Source organism: Meriones unguiculatus, chromosome 1 (genome assembly GCF_030254825.1).
Source record: "Meriones unguiculatus strain TT.TT164.6M chromosome 1, Bangor_MerUng_6.1, whole genome shotgun sequence".
In the NCBI taxonomy this organism is placed as follows: Eukaryota; Metazoa; Chordata; class Mammalia; order Rodentia; family Muridae; genus Meriones; species Meriones unguiculatus.
In genome coordinates, this window is record NC_083349.1 from 98825665 (window position 1) to 98844584 (window position 18920).

The window sequence follows — 18920 nt, forward strand, 5'->3', positions numbered from 1 at the left end:
TAGTTGATTCTTAGGGTGTTTCTGTTGGAGAACAGGCAGTACTGGTTGTGGCTTATACTGAAATAAAGGCTAAAATTACTAATGTACACTTTATTATATAGTGAAAGGCACTGTGTAATACATGAGGAAATTTGATAATGATGAACACAGCACTTAGACATCTAGAGTATTGTAAGTTGCTAAGACATGATAAAAACAGAAGAAAGACTGGCTCACACGTGATTAACTCAGGTTCAGCTTGGCTTCAGCTAACCTTATTTCTCAAGTGTTACAAACAGGGCTAACACACCTGTAGTGCTGGGAGCTGTCCACACCCTCAGTTCATAAACAAAAGCCCAAGACCCCTGTAGTTTGTTTGATTTGCTAGAAATCCTATCAGTTAGTTACAGAATGAAGTCTAGAAGTTAATTTCTTTATTCTTCAGAATACATGTTCTATCCACGTCCCACTGACACTTCCAAACTGAGTTTTTAAAAATTATTTTAATATAGCATTTCTTAAAAAGTTTTACATGATGAATAATAAAAATAAATGGAGTTTTAATTACTCTCATGGTGGTTATTTATTTGTGGTAAATACAGGTATACTGTAAAGAGAATAGTTTGTTTTTGTTTCTTTGGTTGGTTTTTTGAGACAGGGTTTCTCTGTGTAACCTTGGCTGTCCTGGACTCGCTTTGTAGACCAGGCTGGCCTGGAACTCAAAGAGATCTGCCTGCCTTTGCCTCCTGAGTGCTGGGATTACAGGTGTGTGCCACCAGGTTTTTCCTGGACAGAGCCCAGTTACTGGATACCAGAATAGCTTGCTCTATACACATGAAGCTTTCTGGAAAAATACATTTATATTTAGGTGGGTTTAAAGATGGCTAACATACATGAATGATGACAGTCTGGTGTAGAGTCTAATTTATAACCTGTCTTTTATCCCCAGTGTTTCTGCATATAGACAGATCACTGATTAGATCAGACTTAGGGGAATTCTTTCTGAATGGTGAAAGGAAAATTACTCAGCTGAATTATTTTAAATTTGGCAGTGATATGAAGAGACAGTTTCCTTACCTAGAGTAAGCAAGCACAAAGCAATGTCACAGGGGAAAGGAGAGCAGGAAGTTCATTTCATAGACCTGCTGTAGAAATCAAAATGCAACTAGTTATGAGATACAGCAACAATAGTAGAAAAATAGTTGGTGGTAGTATTAGTCTGGTCGTATATTGTAGAAAATGGGATGATGAATTTGAGGCAAGGGTAATGATAATTTAGAACACACTGAAGTGTGGGAAACTGTCTCCTTTATGTGCTGAACTACTTTTGTAGAAGATGAAATTGAGAAAACCTAAGACCTTTTTCTTTGATGTATTTACTGCTATCTTTGCACTCGAATATAAAATATTCAAAATTCTACATTAGATTTGAGTCTTTATCTTGCATAACTTCAGTTTGGGCGTTTAACTTTTAAAGTCTGAACAATTTTTGATCTATAGGGCAGTGCTCTTCTATTTTTAAACTCTGATTTTTTTTTAAGTGTTTGTGCGTCAGCATAGCGTCTGTTTCCTTTTTTTAAGGAATTCAAAAGTGATTGTTTATAAGTCCTTGCTGAGGAGCTTATTGTTTCTTGAGGTTTTAAATGGTTGTATTAAAAGGGAGTATTATCACATGAGCAGACATCCTGATTAACAGTGTTCCACTGTAGTGGGTGGGGGAGGGTGTTCTACATAAATAGCTTTTTAATGTAATAAATATTTCATAAGTCTTATGACCTTGCCATATTAAATGTCAACTGTTAAATCAAAATAGGGGCAGAAAATGGAAAATTGATGACCTCAAATCTAATATGCTGTATTCTAAACATTAGATGTACTGTAGATAGAGTTGAAGTTCAGAAGATTTTTTTTTTTTTAATTGTACACCAAATAACACAGAATTGTCTAGGGGTTGAGGTCAACTAGAAGGCCAGTCAAAAATAGTAACCATGGTCTGGGTATGTAGTTCAGTTGGTTGAATGCTTGCCTAGAGTGCATGAAGCTCTGGGTTCAGTTCGTAGTACCTCATAAACTGGGCATAGTGGCACATGCCTGTCATCTCTCCCTGTAATACTGAGGTGGTAGAAGCAGGAGGATTAGAAGTTCAAAGTGATCCTCAGCTTCATAGTAAGTTCTGGGTCAATCTGAGATGCATGAGGCCCCATCTCAAAACAAACAGAAAGACAAAACCATAAGAATAACTACAGCTTAGAGTTGAAGAAACAAGGGCCTCTGCCAGGAACTTCAGACTAGACTCAGTAGATGTTTGTATAAAGAAGGTATGGAGAGGAGGAAGCTGAGAAACCATGAACATGGTGGGGGAAAAAGTAAGGAGATTACTTCTGGAGGGTTAGGAAAAAACCACAGAACGATTTTGTTGTTGCTTGTGTTGAAAGTGTAGGATATTTCTTAACAGTACATTTCTAGACCAACTTCTGCTTATCCACTGAAAGAGTATCAAATGGAGCTACATTTTTATTGGTGGGTGCTTGTTCATGCTTGTACTTTAAAACCAAACTGCCCGACTTTCTTATTTTTCTATGTTTGCCTCCTGTTTCTGAAATATTTTAGAATATGGGTAGGTATACCGCAGTACCGCAAGCAGACAGCAGTGTGTGTTAATTTTCAATCACTGCCTGTTGAGTGGAAGGAGATACTGTTTTCTTAAAAAGTTATATAATTGTCCTTATTGGTGAGCATTTTAAAATATCAGGTTACTTTAGTCGTCTGCACTGTAATAAAGATAAAGGTCTTCTGTGGCTGATGTGGCATAGCATGTGTTTGAGTCTGAGATGGAGAAATCAACACAACAGAGACAAAAAATAGCTTCTGGAGCATGTATCTATAGCTTCTCTGTGTAAAATTTCAAAATACAGAAATTTTTTATTGCTTTAAATTAGAAATAATGTGTATGTGCATGTATGTTGAATATGGGTAGTTTCTAATTCTTTCCTTTCTTTTTTCAATGCTTAAGCTTTTGCCAGCTCTTTTGGAGTATTCTAGTTCTTCCACATTCACCCACCCTCCCTTTTTGGCAAGGCTGCTTTTAGCTTCCAGCCAAGACAAGAACAAATTGAGCTTCAGTCACGTTAGACCACGCTACACCAGTGGTTACTGAGGAGTATTTATTCCGTTTGCCAGCACCATACTACAGTGGTGCTTACTGTGGAGTACTTCTCAATAGCCAGCACCATAAGTTCCTCTTATAAACAGTATTATAGAAAGACCAGCTGCTGCTTCCTAACATTCTAAGAGTTAGAAGATCATAATTAGATTGCTTATTTCCCGTGACTTCTGGTACCTCTAACCAGCTTAGCGGTCACAACTGCATTCTGAGTTAATTATGTGCATGAACTTCTATAGTGACACCATCATTCGCTGATAAACTCTGCGCTAGGGAAGCTTACGGGAGTCCTTTGATTCTAGAAGGGCACCTGGCGTGGCAGAAAAGAGCACAGAGCAGGGATCGATGGCATGGCTGTGTTCCTTTCTATAGTTCTCCCGTTCCGCTGTCTGACCATTCCACAAGTTTCGCTACTGCTCTGACCTCACCTACTCACCGCCCAGTAACTGAATGGATAAATGTAAAGTAAACACTCTCGGAGATGTTAAACAGTAGCCATCAGGGACTGATGTCCCATTTGACTGTGGCACTAAGGCGCAGCGTGCCTGCATCATCAGTTACTGCCTAAGAGGGGACCCCACTTTCAAAAGTAGCCATACTTTTCTGAAAACATACTTAGCACTTGCTTCTCTTCTGTCTATACCCCACTGCTTTTAGCCTGACATTGGATGGCATTTGAGAAGAAATAGTGCTGAGTGTGGATATCAGATCATCAGCCTGACATAACCCTGTGCTTGGAGGAGGGGTGGGCACACACTCTCCATGTGGAGTACAGCCCAGAGATGCTCAGAGACTTCATTTAGGACACAAAGGCTCTCCAGCAGGGACAGCCGAGCATCCCAACTCTGGCCACAGCTGTTGCTTCCTAAACACATGCTATTTTGAGAAGCCTCACCTTACAAATAGATTTGCAGAACAGGAAGAAGATTCTTGAAAGGGAGGGTTGTGATGGAACCGATAAATATCTCTGTTTTAAAATCTTGTACAGCCTTCTGTTTTTAAATCTTTTCTTCTGGATGAGACATTAGTCTTTAACTGAGGATCTCTGTAACTGAAGACAAACAATAAAATACCAACAGAAAGGAAATTATTAAAAGATTTTATGTATTTAAAATACTTTTACCAGTAACCCACTCTAGCCTCAGGAGGTATAAACTAAAGGAAGGAACACTAAATAAAACCAAAGAATTTTTTTAGCTGGAGGCATGGTCAGACATGCCAGCACTTGGGAGACTTAACACAAGAGGATTGTGACTTCAAGGCCAGCATGGATACCTAGCTAGGCCATATCTCAAAAGCAAAAAACTCCCACAATAATATCCTTTTGTTCTACAAATTTTTCTTCAAAATGAAAAATTATTAAATCTTTTCAATTCAGGGCTGTTTGGTAGCTAAATCAGTTCATTGTCTTGATGATAATGTATACCAGCAGATTAGATCAGGGTTCTAGCTTGTCATAAATCCATGAACTTGAGTTTAAGGTAAAAAATTACTGTGATCTTTTAAGGTTAAATTTGGGGTACTTCTTAGAATCAACCTAAATTTTTTTCTGAATATACCCTAATGTCACTAAACTTATCCTAATAAAGGACTTCTTATAAAATTTTGATAATGCATAGGAATTTACTCCATCAGTGACTTTACCGTCGAGAGTTTGCCTGTGTCCATAATGTAAACAGGGAAATGATCCCACAAGACTCAAGTTAACAAATGCTCCCTTTTCTTTAAAGACTGAGGACTAAGTATGGGCCTTAGAAAAACCTGCTGTGGAAATGAGTGGGGCTTTGAGTCTTAGTATGTATCTCTAGCTGGCCTTGAACTCACAGAATCTGCCTGCCTCTCCTCTGCTGAGGTTGAAGGCCAGTGCCACCACACCCAGAGAAATGTTTTTTTGTTTGTTTTCTCCTCTAGTACTAGAAAGTGCCTTTTCCTTCTTCATGCAGAAGAAAAGAGCCGTGGTCTTCTGTGCTGATTACAGCTATCCTTCTTCTACCCAGGGAGAATATAGTTGGGGAAAATCAGAGGGGACAACCCAGGAGAGTGATCTGACTCAGTGGCCTCTATTCTAGTCCATGGGGATGTGAATACAAAGGAGGCTTTTGAAGAAGTGGGTGGAGCCTCCTGCTCTTAGGACTAAACTTCCATTGTAACTACTTCAAATAAAAGGGTTGGGAAGAGATAAAAACAAGAGGTTTTTAGGACTATGTTTTTTATCATCTGTGTGTTGACACATGTTCATAAGTATTGCAGGAACACGCAGTGTGTGTGTTTGTATGTGTGCGTGTGCACATGCACTCAAGCATCAGACAACTTTTGGGATCTGAGATTGAACTTAGATCATCAAACTTGTATAGCAAAGGATTTTTGCCTGCTGAGCCATCTCATGGTGTTTTTAATGGCTTAGAGGGGTTTGAAACTTTTTTTTTTTTTAGCAGTTGTAAATAAGGCCTCAGCAATTAAGACCATTTAAAAACTATTTAGCTTACCCTTCTACTTTGTAAGACTCAGTCCCTAGTTTTATGCTTTGTTAACATGATCTAAAGGAAGTTGGGAAACATTTCCATTAAACTAGATGTCAGGATATGGATAGGTTATTGCTGCTGCCATCTCTGCAAGACCTGGTTCAATTTTGTGCCTTTGCTTCCTTTCAATGCACATTCCTTGCCAATGATGAGTTTAGGACAGGTCAAGAAGTCAGTTGATTGTATTTTACAGTTAGTGATTTTTGAGCTTTTCTTTGGGTTTGTTTTGTTTTGGGTTTTTGTTGTTGTTTGCTACTGATTTAGGAAGTACTAAAGCTAGCAGTACATTATAAAACCCAAAGCTGTCTATATGGTAAAAATATTTGGGGAGTTTTAAGACTGAGTATTTGATCTCTTTTGAAGCTGAAAATAATTGTTTATCCAAGAATTTAATATTTTTCCTTTTTCTTCCTAGATCCCAATTTTGTTCGGACGTTTCTTACAACATATAGATCCTTTTGCAAACCTCAAGAACTACTGAGTCTTATAATAGAAAGGTCTGTCAATTTTAAATGCTTAAGTTCTTTGGGGATTGAACCATGGGCCTTTGGTTCAATCTAAACAGTATTCCCAACCCAAATTAATTAAGTTAAAAGAACTATGCAAATATGGATGATTTAGACTCTAGACTGGGCATATACCTACAATCCAAGAACTTGAGAGGTAGAGGCAGGAGGATCAAGAGTTAAAGGTCATCTAAATTTAAAGTTACTCTGAACTACATGAAACCATGTTTTTAAAACAACGAGACACTAGATAGTCAGATTTTAATGCTTCACAAGTTCTAAACAAGCTTTAAATATACTGCATATTGAATAAAATGAATCTTGTCAATGAACAAATGTTTTTATCAAGGAAAATGTTTTTTAATCTACCCAAAGAGCAATCAAGATTCAAGCACTGGTCACCCTTAAAATTATGTCTACTGATTTAGAGTAATCTATAAACAAAAACTGAACATTAGTCCTATCTTTTAAATTGTACATGTATTTTTATTTTCTTCTAGTTAGTTTCAGCACTGTTGGCAAAATTAAATTTTTTAAAAAAATATTATCATTAGCCTTTACATTATAAAAGCCTTGTGAATTTTCACTGATGTGTATGTATATCTGTAGTGATTTTTATAGTACTCTTTATTGTACTGGTAAGTGTAAATAAAGGTTTGTGATTATGAATTTGATATAATATTTTCATTAGTTTTTTTTTTTTTTCTGTTTCTTGTTAGATTTGAAATTCCAGAGCCTGAGCCAACAGAAACTGATCGAATAGCTATAGAGAATGGGGGTCAGCCCCTGAGTGCAGAGCTGAAAAGGTTTAGAAAGGAATATATCCAACCTGTGCAGTTGCGGTAAGCAGGAACGACACGGCTGCAGTGAGTAACTGCAGCATCTCAAACAGAGGAAATGTTTCTCAAAGGGGAAATGTTCAAATCTGGGCAGTGATGGCACACATCTGTAAGCCCAGCAGTTGGGAGGAGAAGAAGGCAGATTTCTGAGTTCCAGGACAGCCGGGCTACACAGAGAGACCCTCTCTCAAAAACCAAAGCCCCCAAAAGTAGAAATGTTGAAAAAAACTGTTCTAAGCAAGGTGAAGGGTAGCAAACTGAGTGGATTAATTAAGAGTCTTAAACTTGCTGCATGTGTAGACACAATGTGAGATCCCATGTAATCCAGCTGTGTTATTGCCACAGAGTGTTAAATGTCTGTCGGCACTGGGTGGAGCACCACTTCTATGACTTTGAGAGAGATGCAGACCTGTTACAAAGAATGGAGGAATTTATTGGAACAGTAAGAGGTATGTTTTTATTCAGTTCCTACTTTTATATGTGATAAAATTACCAAATGGTTACCCTCAATTGATAGCATAATAGCTCATTTACAATGTTAAACTTTCTCATCATACAGCATTTAGGCTGATACCTAAATCACACCTGGCACACACTTCTAGTCCCTTCACTCAGGAGGCAGAGGCAGCAGGATCTCTGTGAGTTCCAGGACAGCCAGGACTACAATAGTGGGACCATGTCTCAGCAACAACAACAGAACCCAGCATTAACACCTGTAAATTATTCAACAGTCATCCTGCTGACTCAATGTATCTGTTGAATCTGTTATAGAACTGGTTCTTTTAGTCTCTATTTAAACTAGACCACTTAATTGAAACTATGTTTACCTACGGTACAGGTTGGATTTTTTTATCACTGTAACAGTACTGATAAAGGTGAATAGATAAATAGAGCAAATCAGAGAGATAATAATGTATTACACTGACAGACTACTTTTAACACCACTAACCAGATACATAACTTTGATTCTTTAGACTTCAGTTTACTTATGAGGAACTAGGGTTTATTATCTCCAGGGTTTCATGTACTTTAAAAATTCTGTGATTATATGACTCCAAAGGTACCCTAGACAAACTTGATTTTATATCCATTGTTCAGTCTAAGTGAAAATCAGAAAACAAAGGGTTAAATTTATTACTTTCCTCAACAGTACAAAAGACAGCCACATCAAAAAGTAGACTGATATGATGAATCAGTCCTCATAAATACAATGTTAATTAGACATATAAATGTATGTAATTTACTCTTATTCATCTTTCAGTTTGTATTGAATATTATCTTGTATGGTAGGATTTTAAACATAGTATTTTGAACTGTTTTAAAATGGTGGAGGGGGAAAAAATCAAATTACTTTTTAAATTCTTTTAGGAAAGGGCTAGATACATGGCAAACTGTTAACAATTACCTGTGTGGAAAATGGAGAGAGGGTGGTTGGAAGGGGAACTTTTAGTATTTACTTTGTTTATTTGAACTTTATAGCAATGATTTATTCATATATCACCTGTATCACTTTAAACATTTTTAAAGACAAAGTATTAAAGAGTATTTAAATGTTTGTTAAAATGTATTTCAGGTAAAGCAATGAAAAAATGGGTCGAATCCATCACTAAGATAATCCAAAGGAAAAAAATTGCAAGAGACAATGGCCCAGGTCATAATATTACATTTCAGAGTTCACCTCCCACAGTTGAGTGGCACATAAGCAGACCTGGGCATATAGAGACTTTTGACTTGCTCACCTTACACCCAATAGAAATTGCTCGACAACTCACTTTACTTGAATCAGATCTATACCGGTATGTTATTCAACATTCAAACTCAGAAATTATCTCAAGAGTTCATTTTAAAAATGGAAGACATTTTCTGCTTTTAGGGTTGTCTTAAGCTGTAAATGAGATGGTATGTGATATATTAGTAGCATTAAGGCTTAGCAGTTGGTTCTGGTCCCTTGGCTCCCTTAGTTATCCTTGATCTGTTTTACTTTGTGCTCTTTCCAGTTACCCCTGCTTGGTAAGCTTAGTTCAAATGCTGGCAGTACCAATTGCTGGCTTAAGTTTCCTTGTGTAACTTTCATCCATCTGTTTGTTCCCTGCAAGGAAATTGAAGCCAAAGACTGTACTAAGACTGTGAGGTTGCACAATGCATACCAAGGCTGAGCACAAAGCCATACTGCAGTAGTTACTCCATAGTACAAGGTAGAGCACTACTATGTTAAAGTTCAGGCTCAGCCAGCTATAGCTGTTTATAATTCAATATTGCTCATTAATGGAACTATCTGAAAAATATATTTCTGGTTTTAAATTCTATTTAAAATCTCAAAATTATTAATAACAAAACTAGAAAAAGAGCTAAATTTATAAATTCTCTCACCAACATTTATCAAGGTCCCCATTTAGAATTTTACAGTTCATTTCAAAGGCTCTTTTGCAGGATGGCTTTTCTTTTCTATCCACTGTAAGCGCAAAAACGAATTTTAGTAATTGCTGTACCCTCATTGGTTACTTATAGATACTATTTAAATAACTACTTTACCATCCTAACTTAGTAAATAATGTCTGTAAGTGCTAAAAAAGACATTGTGTGAGAAAGTATGCAGTAAATATCAAACCAGTGTGGTGATAGGCTGTAATCCTGGCACTCAGGAGGCTGCAAGCAGGCAACTGCCATGTGTTCCAGGCCAGCTAGGCTAGCAAGCAAGACCTGCCCAGGGCTACCTAGGAAGACACTGTCTTTAAAGTAAACAAATGAGCAATAAGTGCATTATGCAAGAGTAGCTACCGAAGTATTTCCAATCTGAAAATATACAACAAAAAATTGTAAATATTCATCTTGTTTTTACCAACTCTGTTGATGAAAGAAGATCGTTTATAAAAGAAGTTTAGTTTTTTCTTACGTAGTAAATGATGCTGAAGGAGAAATGTGATGTGCCATCTCATGTTGATGATTTTAGAGCTGTACAGCCATCAGAATTAGTTGGAAGTGTGTGGACAAAAGAAGACAAAGAAATCAATTCTCCCAACCTTCTGAAAATGATCCGGCACACCACTAACCTCACTCTGTGGTTTGAGAAGTAAGTGTTGTTGACATTTTGTTCTGTAGCAGTGGGTAGGGTATGAATTCCAAGGCTGTTTTGCTTCTGTATGTCACTTGCCTTCAGTTCGTTCATTCACCTTTCTTGCACACTAAATATTTTTCTAATGTGCATTTTAATTCCACTAATATTTTGATCTTTAATGGTTGCCTGGAGCTAACCACATGCATCTTCCTTTATCAGTTGAGGCTGCAGATTGGTCGCAGCTTCAATCTAGCAGATAGCTGCTCCTCCCATGTCTCCTCCCCTTTCTGCAGTTTGGCTACCCCTCAGTAATGGTGCAAACTCAGCAATGCTCCGTCACAGTTACTATTTCCATCTGCTGTCACCATCTTAACCTTGAGGGGCTGTTTTCGTCTACTCATTTGTTGTGCTCTTGGCAGTATACTACATTTTATGCTACAGACTCAAAAATACATTCATACTCATTAAATCAGTTGCTTTTTAAAACAGGTAAAAGAAAAAAAATGAGGAAAATGTATAGTGTTTTTACAATTACATAATTACCTTTACTGATGTACTTGTGTAGATTCGGATTACCATCTGGGGTCACTTGTTTCCAGCCTAAAGAGAACTTCCTTTAGTGTTCCTGTGCAGTGGGTCAACTAGCAACACGTGTGCAGGGTTTATTGCTATTGTTGTTTAAACATTTTGCCTTTAGTTTTGAACAATAGCTCCATCTTCAAATTAGTTTTTTTTTTTTTTTTTTTTTATTCTGTCAGTTCATATCTACTATTGAGCCCTCCAGTTTTTTATTCCTGTTTCCTTTTGGTTCTTTCTATATTTTTACTGCTTTCATGGTACTCTTTCTAGGTACATGTTGGCATTATACCTTCCTTACAGCTTTACTATGAACAGTTCTGTGAATATAGTTTGATGGCATCTTTAAATCTTTTTGTTAATTTGACTTCTAGTCACTTGTATAGGCAGTTTCTTCTCCTGCTTTTATTCCACTGTTTAGGTCATGTATTTATGTCTTTATGTGCTTTATGATAGATATAGCAACTTTCAATACTGCCTTCTGCCTTCCACAGCTTTTTGCTACTTAAATGTGACGTGAACTCAGCAGGTTAGATCTGGTATGCCCATAGTCACTCTGGGAAGACTGATTCTGGTATAGCTCACATCCACTCTCTCCTAGACTGTGCATACTGAGCTGCTAAATGTTGAACTACTAATTGCCATGTTCACTCTTTTGTTGTGGCCAGTTTCCTGGTAGCAGAAAACTGCTGTGGAGAACAAGCCAATGGAATTCTGTCTTCTTGGAAGTTTCTAAGGTTCTTAATAACTGGTATTAGTTCTAACCCCAGAAGGTTCCCTCTCCAAATATCTTCCTGGTTCTCTTGAGAAAACCAGCTAAAACATAGCTGAGGCTATATATTTTCCTTGTATCTCCAGATTTCTTCCCAGTTGCCTTTCATGACAACCACCATTGTTCCTGAATGCTTTGTTATAGATGGTAAGAGATTAGGAGCTATCTTTGTGACAGTTCTAGAGAGGACGAGATTCTACAGAGGACAAGCTCTCTTTCCTTTCTAAGAGCTTAGAGTGAAGTGCCAAGAATGATGCTGTGGCCTCAGGTCCTTTTAAGCCGCCTCTTAGCATGGAACCACCAAAGAGCTGTTTTCTCAGCATTCTAATTACCCTACAGCCTCAGCCCTTAAGTTGGCAAAGGGAGGGGGTCCTCACATCTTAAGTATTATAGAATAAATAAATATTAAGACTACACTCAGACTGCACTCCGTGAAATCCTACTCCTCAGCATAGGAACCCATCTAGCCATCCACCCTGCAACACTGAGAATCCCAAGCTGGAACTAGGTGCTCTTACCTACAAAATCTGGAATGGATGCTCCAGAGAAAGGAAGGAGAGGAGGGACAATCTTAGTTGAAATACCCCAGACTTTCCCTTCTTTAAGAAATGGTTTTGTAGGTTTTCCTGAACATTTGCAGCTTGTTCTTAGGGCCACTTCCAAAGACTCTGATATACTTATTATGAGTTAGGGTGGGTGGGTATGGTTTGCTTTGATAGTTTTCACTGGAGTAGGTCAGCCGAGCTAAAGTATCTATTGAAGCCAAGAAGTCAGTGCACTTTAGCACTGGGAACTGGAGACTGTAGCTTTGCATACTGGATATTACTTTTCTGAGTAAAGATGTGAGAATCTACAGATCATATTGGGATTATAAGAATAAGCAGTTGGTAGCATACAAGACGGTCTGGATAAAGGACTGAAGCAGTCCAAGTCACATGAAAGCTAGAGTTTCTATGTTGTCAGAGATGATAAAAACTAGAATTTTCTCTCAAAATGTTGCTTCCTGATTTCATCTTAAAATTGATATATTTTAATTTACAGAAGCCCCTTCTCACCGTAGTAACTGCAGCATGTCACACTGGGAAGAGAAGTATATCTAATGAGACATAGAGCACTGTCCTGTGAATCTTTTTAATGCACTGTTTAAAGGAAAGCCACTACCTTCGTTTTCAGTGTGACAGAGTTTTTCTTATTTACCTCAGTGTCCTGAGCCTACACCTCCAGTAGAACTGGAACTAGAAAGCACTATCAGTCATCTTCATTTCTACTCTTAGTAACCAAAATAGTTAATGATATATATCATACTTGTGTTACATGTTCTTAATTATTCAGCTAATAATCTAGCCAGAATATTTGTACATAATTCTTTAAATATGTAAACATTATGTTTAATTTGATAATAAGCCATTTTTTGATAGTTTCAAGTGTAGTGGTTTTATTCTTAGTATTATTAGTGTTATCAAAAAATAATCTGTAGCTAGCTTTATATTTTTAAAAAGTTAATAATGTGTAGTTTTACAGTTAATTTTTCTTACATTATAGCTATTAATGTCACTAAAAACTAGGTTTAAAGTGTTTTTTTTTCTTTACTGACAAATTAGCAATAAGTAAAAAGAAAGCATGAATGTTGACTAGGCAGTCTAAAAGGTGTGTGTGTCTGTTTGAGACAAGGTCTTAACTTGTAGGCCAGCAGCCCTGGGACTCTGTGGCACAAGTTGATGGGATGGCAGCACTGCCTGTGCCTCCCAAGTGCTGGCATCTGCAGTTGCTGCTCAGCCATATGTGGCTAGGACTTTTTTTAAAATACTTTATTTGGTGGGAAAATAAAGATATAACATATACTATATATGTTGTATCATTATATAATAAACTATTTAATATATAGATTCTCAGTATGTAAAAACGAAGTGTTTTTTTGTTTGTTTCTAAGTAGTATGTTCTGTTTGCTTCTTGTTCTGGAGAATTAAACTCAGAGCCTAAAGTATGATATAAACTATGCCATTGAGATACCTCATTTGCCCATTTTTTAAAGTAAAATATTTTAACTGAATTTGCAATATACTAATAGTTATCTTAAAAGCTATTTCTACAAACAATACCAATTATTTCTATATGTCAAAAAACAAAATTAAGGTTGATATGGTGATGTACACTTATAATCCATCACTTAGAAAGCTGAGGCAAGAATATGACCAGTTTCAGGCTATCTTCAGCTATATAGCAAGACTTTGTCTCAGGCAAACAAAGGAATGAATCACTGAAATAGAACTGTGTATACACACACCCAAAGGAAACAACAGTTCTAGAATAAACATGTCTAGAACACACCTAAATGACAAACATTCACAAATCCAGTAACATTGTAATGCTAATCATAGAGGATGCGCTACATATATTAGGAAAATGGTTATCTGGCTATAGCAGCCCAGACGTCAGAAAAGAGCAACATGCTTTACCAGAAACCTTTCTCTGCAGTCTTCTATACAAGCTATCACTGTAAATATGTCTTTTCTGTAGTCATGCTGAAGACACACACTCTCTCTCTAGTTTCACTAAAACTTTTTGAATCATAGCTTTTTGGGAAAATTCAAAATTTTAATTTTTAGTTTGTTTCAATTTCTAGATGTATTGTAGAAACAGAAAACTTAGAAGAAAGAGTAGCTGTGGTGAGTCGAATAATTGAGATTCTACAAGTCTTTCAAGAGCTGAACAACTTCAATGGTGTCCTTGAAGTTGTCAGTGCTATGAACTCATCACCTGTTTACAGGCTAGACCACACATTTGAGGTAGGTTTGTACATGTGTTTTAAGATGAACTTCCGTTGCTTATTGTAACAGTAGGAATTTACATGACATAGCCGTTATAGTCTCAGCAGCTGTGATTATCGGCATACGACCTGTACAAAACTGGCCATCAGCATGATGTCACAGATGCTGGGAGGGGATTATAAAGGCCCTATCTCTTCCACCGGATGACTGTCGTTAGTGGTTGCTGATCGAGGGAGGGACACTGCTTTCAGTGGTGTAACTACAGGCAAGGTTCAAAAGTAACCCTCAGCTGTGCTCCTGTAAGCAACCTTAGTTAACTCAGTGCATCGCTGGTAGAGAAGTGACATGACAGTGCAAAGGATGACTGGCCAGAAAGTGCTGGGGACGAGTGTGGTCAAAGTGCACTGTAGACATGTATGAAAATGCCATTATTAAGCCTGCCATTGTGTATTATTAACGTATGCTAATAAAATGGGAAATTAGGATGTTAACAATTATGATACTTAATATTTAAATGTCTCCTTTGTTTTTCAGATTAGATATTGGATTTATCTAAATTTCATAATGAATTGGTTTCTCTTTTAAAATGAAGTATTCTCATTAAAATTTATTCATAGGTTCCAGCTTGTTAGAAAAAAAAACATTCAGCATTTTATTTTCTTAATTGTGTCTGTGCTCAGGTGTCTTCCCTAGGCACATGTAGGGGTCAAAAGAATTTTGTGGAGTAGGTTCCTCCATCTTGATGGGGTCTGGGGGCCAAACTCAGATGGCCAGGCTTGTGCAACTTTACATGGTGAGCTGGCTTTACATGGTGAGCCAGCTTGCTGACCTAGTTAAACATTCACATAAATTGTATGAGGGGTGACAAGACAGACTATATCATGCACACTTTTAGGTTCTAAAGTGTATGAGTAAGGCTTAAAACAAACAGACAGCATTAATCAGGTGTGGTCACTCAGGCCTTTAATCCAGCACTTGGGAGGCAGAGGCAGGTGGATCTCCATGAGTTTGAGGCCAGCCTGGTTTACAGAGTGAGTTCCAACCTAGCCAGGGGTAAATAATGAGACCTTGTCTCAAAATATATAAAAACAGTACTAAGTAACGTTCTGGAGTCAACTGATTATGAATGGGCCGTAATGATTAGTTGGGTATCTTGTGGGGGGGGAAGCAATTTTTGTAATTCTTGTACAACTGAGGCATCCTAATTTTTATTTTTACTATTATAGCAAATATCAAGTAGACAAAAGAAAATTTTAGAAGAAGCTCATGAGTTGAGTGAAGATCACTATAAGAAATATTTGGCAAAACTCAGGTCTATTAATCCACCATGTGTGCCTTTCTTTGGTAAGTATGTTTTCCTAATTTTTATTGTGCTTTTGGACAGAACAAGACATTTTATTAAATGAGTACAGAAAATAGCACCTGAATCCCTTCAGAATTTTTCTGTTAGGACTTTTAAAAAAATCAAATCCAGTATATATTGATCATCCTAAATGTGAAAACAAAAATCCACAGTGTTCAAAAAATGGAGACTTGTTGAGGTAACACCACACATGGCAAAATCTGCTATCTGGCAGGAGTCACAAACAAAACATGAGTTCACTGCAAATTAAGACACCCTTCAGGTGACAGGTGTGATAGCACACACACTGAGTGTGAGGCCAGCCTGGGCTGCATAGCAAGATACTATCTGAAAACAAGACAAACAAAATACATCAGATATTCAGGCCGTAGGTGTGAGGCATATGTGGTCTATAAATGAATTTCTCTTTCGACCTGGAACCCACACCCAGCATATCTATAAACACTCGAAATGTAGAGCAAGTCCAAAGCCCTGTGGCCCTTGTTTTAGAAAAGGACTCGCCTTGTACATGCTTCACTTTCTAGGCTCATCTCTGACAGCCATGAGGTATTATGTCACTTGTGTCCTTTTATCCTTAGAATCCTTTTATTATTTTTTTGTCACTGTTCCAGTCCTCCTGACTCAGCATTCCTGTGCTAGGGATAATAGATGTATACCTATTATCCTGACTTGGCTTGTCATTTAATTTTGATAAAGTAAAAGATGCATGACCACACCATCCATATTTGTATTTTAATCATTTAACAAAACATGTCTAAAAACTCACTTTATGTGCCTTTGAGACTTTTATTGTTATCAGCTCCTATTTTCCTCTGTTGCACTGGAGGATAAGTACCTTTCTTCCTCTCAAGGTTAACTATCCTGTCTGAACCTATTGCTTTTCTTTGGTAGAGACTGAACACTGGACTTCAGTCTGTTGCCTCATAGGTTCTTTTTATCTTGTAGTTCTTTCCTCCTTACATAATGCACTTTCACTATCTTTCACATTGCCCTTCTACACACCTTTTCCCCACTCAGTGCTAGGGATGGAACCAGAGCTGCCAGGCACTCTGCCTGGCTGTCTCCCAGCTCTTGAGTCAGCCTTTCCTCTGCCTGTGTGCATGGTTTGTTGAGCATTCTTCTGAAGCTTTGTAGAAGCTGACATTTCCTCCTAGTTTTATCTTCATATGTTTTTATCCTATATAGTTTTAAGTCACAGATGTACCTATTTTCGCATCATATTTTATTGTTGCAGTTTTATAACTAAATACTTTCATATTTGTCTATTTTCTTTTGTTGTTGTTTTTTAGTTTTGTTTTGTTTTTAAGACAGCCTCTCTACATAGCACTGGCCATCCTGGAACTCACTATGTAGACTAAGCTGCTCTCAAACTTACAGAGATCTGCCTGCCTCTGCCTCCCAAGTGTGGGTATTAAGAGTGTGTGCCACCATGTCTGGCCTGCCTGTAGTTCTGTGTGTGGTTTTTGTTTTTTGTTTTTTCTTTTTGATGTGTGCACTGTATGTAATTAAATGTCATGTTATGTTTTGCCATATTTGAGGTGCATTTTATACTTTAAATAATCTTATATTATCATTTACAACAGCTACATGATACCCATAAAGTTAACATGACACTTTCATCATTACCCTATGGTTGAATGTATGTCAACAGTATGGCAACAGATCCTTTTATATATTCTAGAGTTGTGTGGGGATAGGAAAAACAGAACATCATGACATACATAACAAAGATGGGTGAGCTTTAACTTTTGCCACTGCCTTTTTCTATATTCCTAGCAGTAAAAGAGGGATCATGGTTCTAGGCCCCCTAGCAGTTTGCTCATTCTTTAATGCAAAGAATATATATATATAGCTCTTGCAATATAATGCTCTCGTTATAGTGCAGTAGCTTTTTTTTTTTTGGTTGTTATTTTTATTTTATATTTTGTCTTTTAAAGCATCAAAACTCTTGTCTATTCCTAGCACCTAGCCATGCGCTTGACACATGGAAGCATTCAACAAATGCTTTTTGAGTGAATGAAAGAACCATATTACTGCTTTTTCCTTCCTTCCTTTCTTTCAAGAGTCAAACTTTGGCAGGGCTAGAGAGATGGTTCAGCAGTTCTTCCAGAGGTCCAGGTTCAATGCCTAGTACCCACGTGGTGCTTCCAACTGACTATAACTCCTTCTGTCCCACATGTGGCCATACATGTGGTGCACAGACATACATGTAGCCACAGACACATAAAATAAAATAAAAAGAATTAAGCTCGCTACATATAATAATGAGATTCCTATTAGATGTGTACATATACAAATATTCTTTGCAATTCAAAAATCACATATGCTTAAACATTGATATGGACGCAGTGTCTCATCAACAAAGTTTGGACAGTACTGCCATGACTTTATTCTTTTTGGGTCGTCATTAATCAGGTATAAAATATTTTCCAAATTTTATCCTGACATTTCCCAAAGTGATATTTGTGTTTTTACAGCTTTATCCAGTTGTTTTCTATTTTCACACATGGTAACTGTACCACTCAAAGAGCTCAAAACTGTCCTGCTATACCCTGCCCTTGTCTAAACCAGTTAAGTGTGTGTGTGTGTGTGTGTGTATGTGTGTGTGTGTACGTACGTGTGTGTGTACACATGTATACCATGTATTGGAGGGGAGGTACTCCAGGAGGCCAAGAGAGGGTGTTGGATTTTCTGACAGTGTAGTTTAAGGTACTCAAGAGTCATCTGATATAGGTTTGGGAACCAGACTTGAGTCCGGCAATAGAAAAGCAAGACCTCGTCACCACTGGGTCCCCTCTCCAGTCTCAGTTAGTAAATTCTTGTATGCCTGCTATCCTTTTCAAGCACACAAAAAGTAGAGCGGCCTGCAAATTGCTCTTCTTTGGTGTTCAGGCAGCCAGCAGTCCTGTAATGCGAAGATGTTTCTATTCTATTATCTCCTAGTTAAAAGTTAACCTTTTTCTTCTTCTCTGTAGACAAGACACTCATTGTGTGCTCTAAGCTGGCCTGCACCACCATGCCTAGCATGAAAGTTAGCTTCACAATCTGAATAGCAGATGCTGCTATCCACAACATTTCAATTTGTGCCTATTTAGAAAGTTGATTTTGGCCGCCATTGAACACGCACACTTGTAAAGGACATGTCTGTCAGGAAGCGCAGGCACCTTATGTGTTAGTGGCCCTGTGCTTCCTAAACACACACTGCTTTAATGAGCACACCTTGAAGTGAGGCCTTGGTGCTGGGAGCACAGTCATATGCCCAACCCAAACAGGCACTGGTGGCACTCTTACCTTACTACCGCTGACTTCATAATTATTGGCTTGAGTCATTTAAGCTTTTAAAGAATGTGCCCAAAGAAATTAGTGTTTAGGGCTTG

At 37.6% G+C, this 18920-nt stretch overlaps 2 protein-coding genes across 4 annotated transcripts in view; one reads left to right on the forward strand and one right to left on the reverse strand.

Annotated features, from left to right (window-relative positions):
• The window catches only part of Sos1 (SOS Ras/Rac guanine nucleotide exchange factor 1), a 78633-nt gene that overhangs the window by 47930 nt on the left and 11783 nt on the right, over positions 1 to 18920 (forward strand). For both annotated transcript variants that reach the window (XM_021634352.2, XM_021634354.2), the window contains exons 11-17: positions 6080 to 6161; positions 6890 to 7012; positions 7355 to 7458; positions 8583 to 8805; positions 9960 to 10079; positions 14036 to 14198; positions 15407 to 15524. In XM_021634352.2, the coding sequence (XP_021490027.1) occupies positions 6080 to 6161; positions 6890 to 7012; positions 7355 to 7458; positions 8583 to 8805; positions 9960 to 10079; positions 14036 to 14198; positions 15407 to 15524 (933 nt within the window). The remainder of the gene's footprint in view (positions 1 to 6079; positions 6162 to 6889; positions 7013 to 7354; positions 7459 to 8582; positions 8806 to 9959; positions 10080 to 14035; positions 14199 to 15406; positions 15525 to 18920) is intronic.
• Positions 1 to 18920, reverse strand: part of Arhgef33 (Rho guanine nucleotide exchange factor 33) — a 121691-nt gene that overhangs the window by 6815 nt on the left and 95956 nt on the right. The window contains exon 17 of one of the 2 annotated variants that reach the window (XR_009584497.1): positions 4038 to 4193. Coding sequence is in view for 1 of the 2 variants with exons in the window: in XM_060363951.1 (XP_060219934.1) it covers positions 4115 to 4193 (79 nt within the window). In the remaining variant the exon portion in view is untranslated. Of the gene's footprint in view, positions 1 to 2299; positions 4194 to 18920 lie in introns of those variants that run through there. The other variant, XM_060363951.1, reaches the window with a different exon arrangement.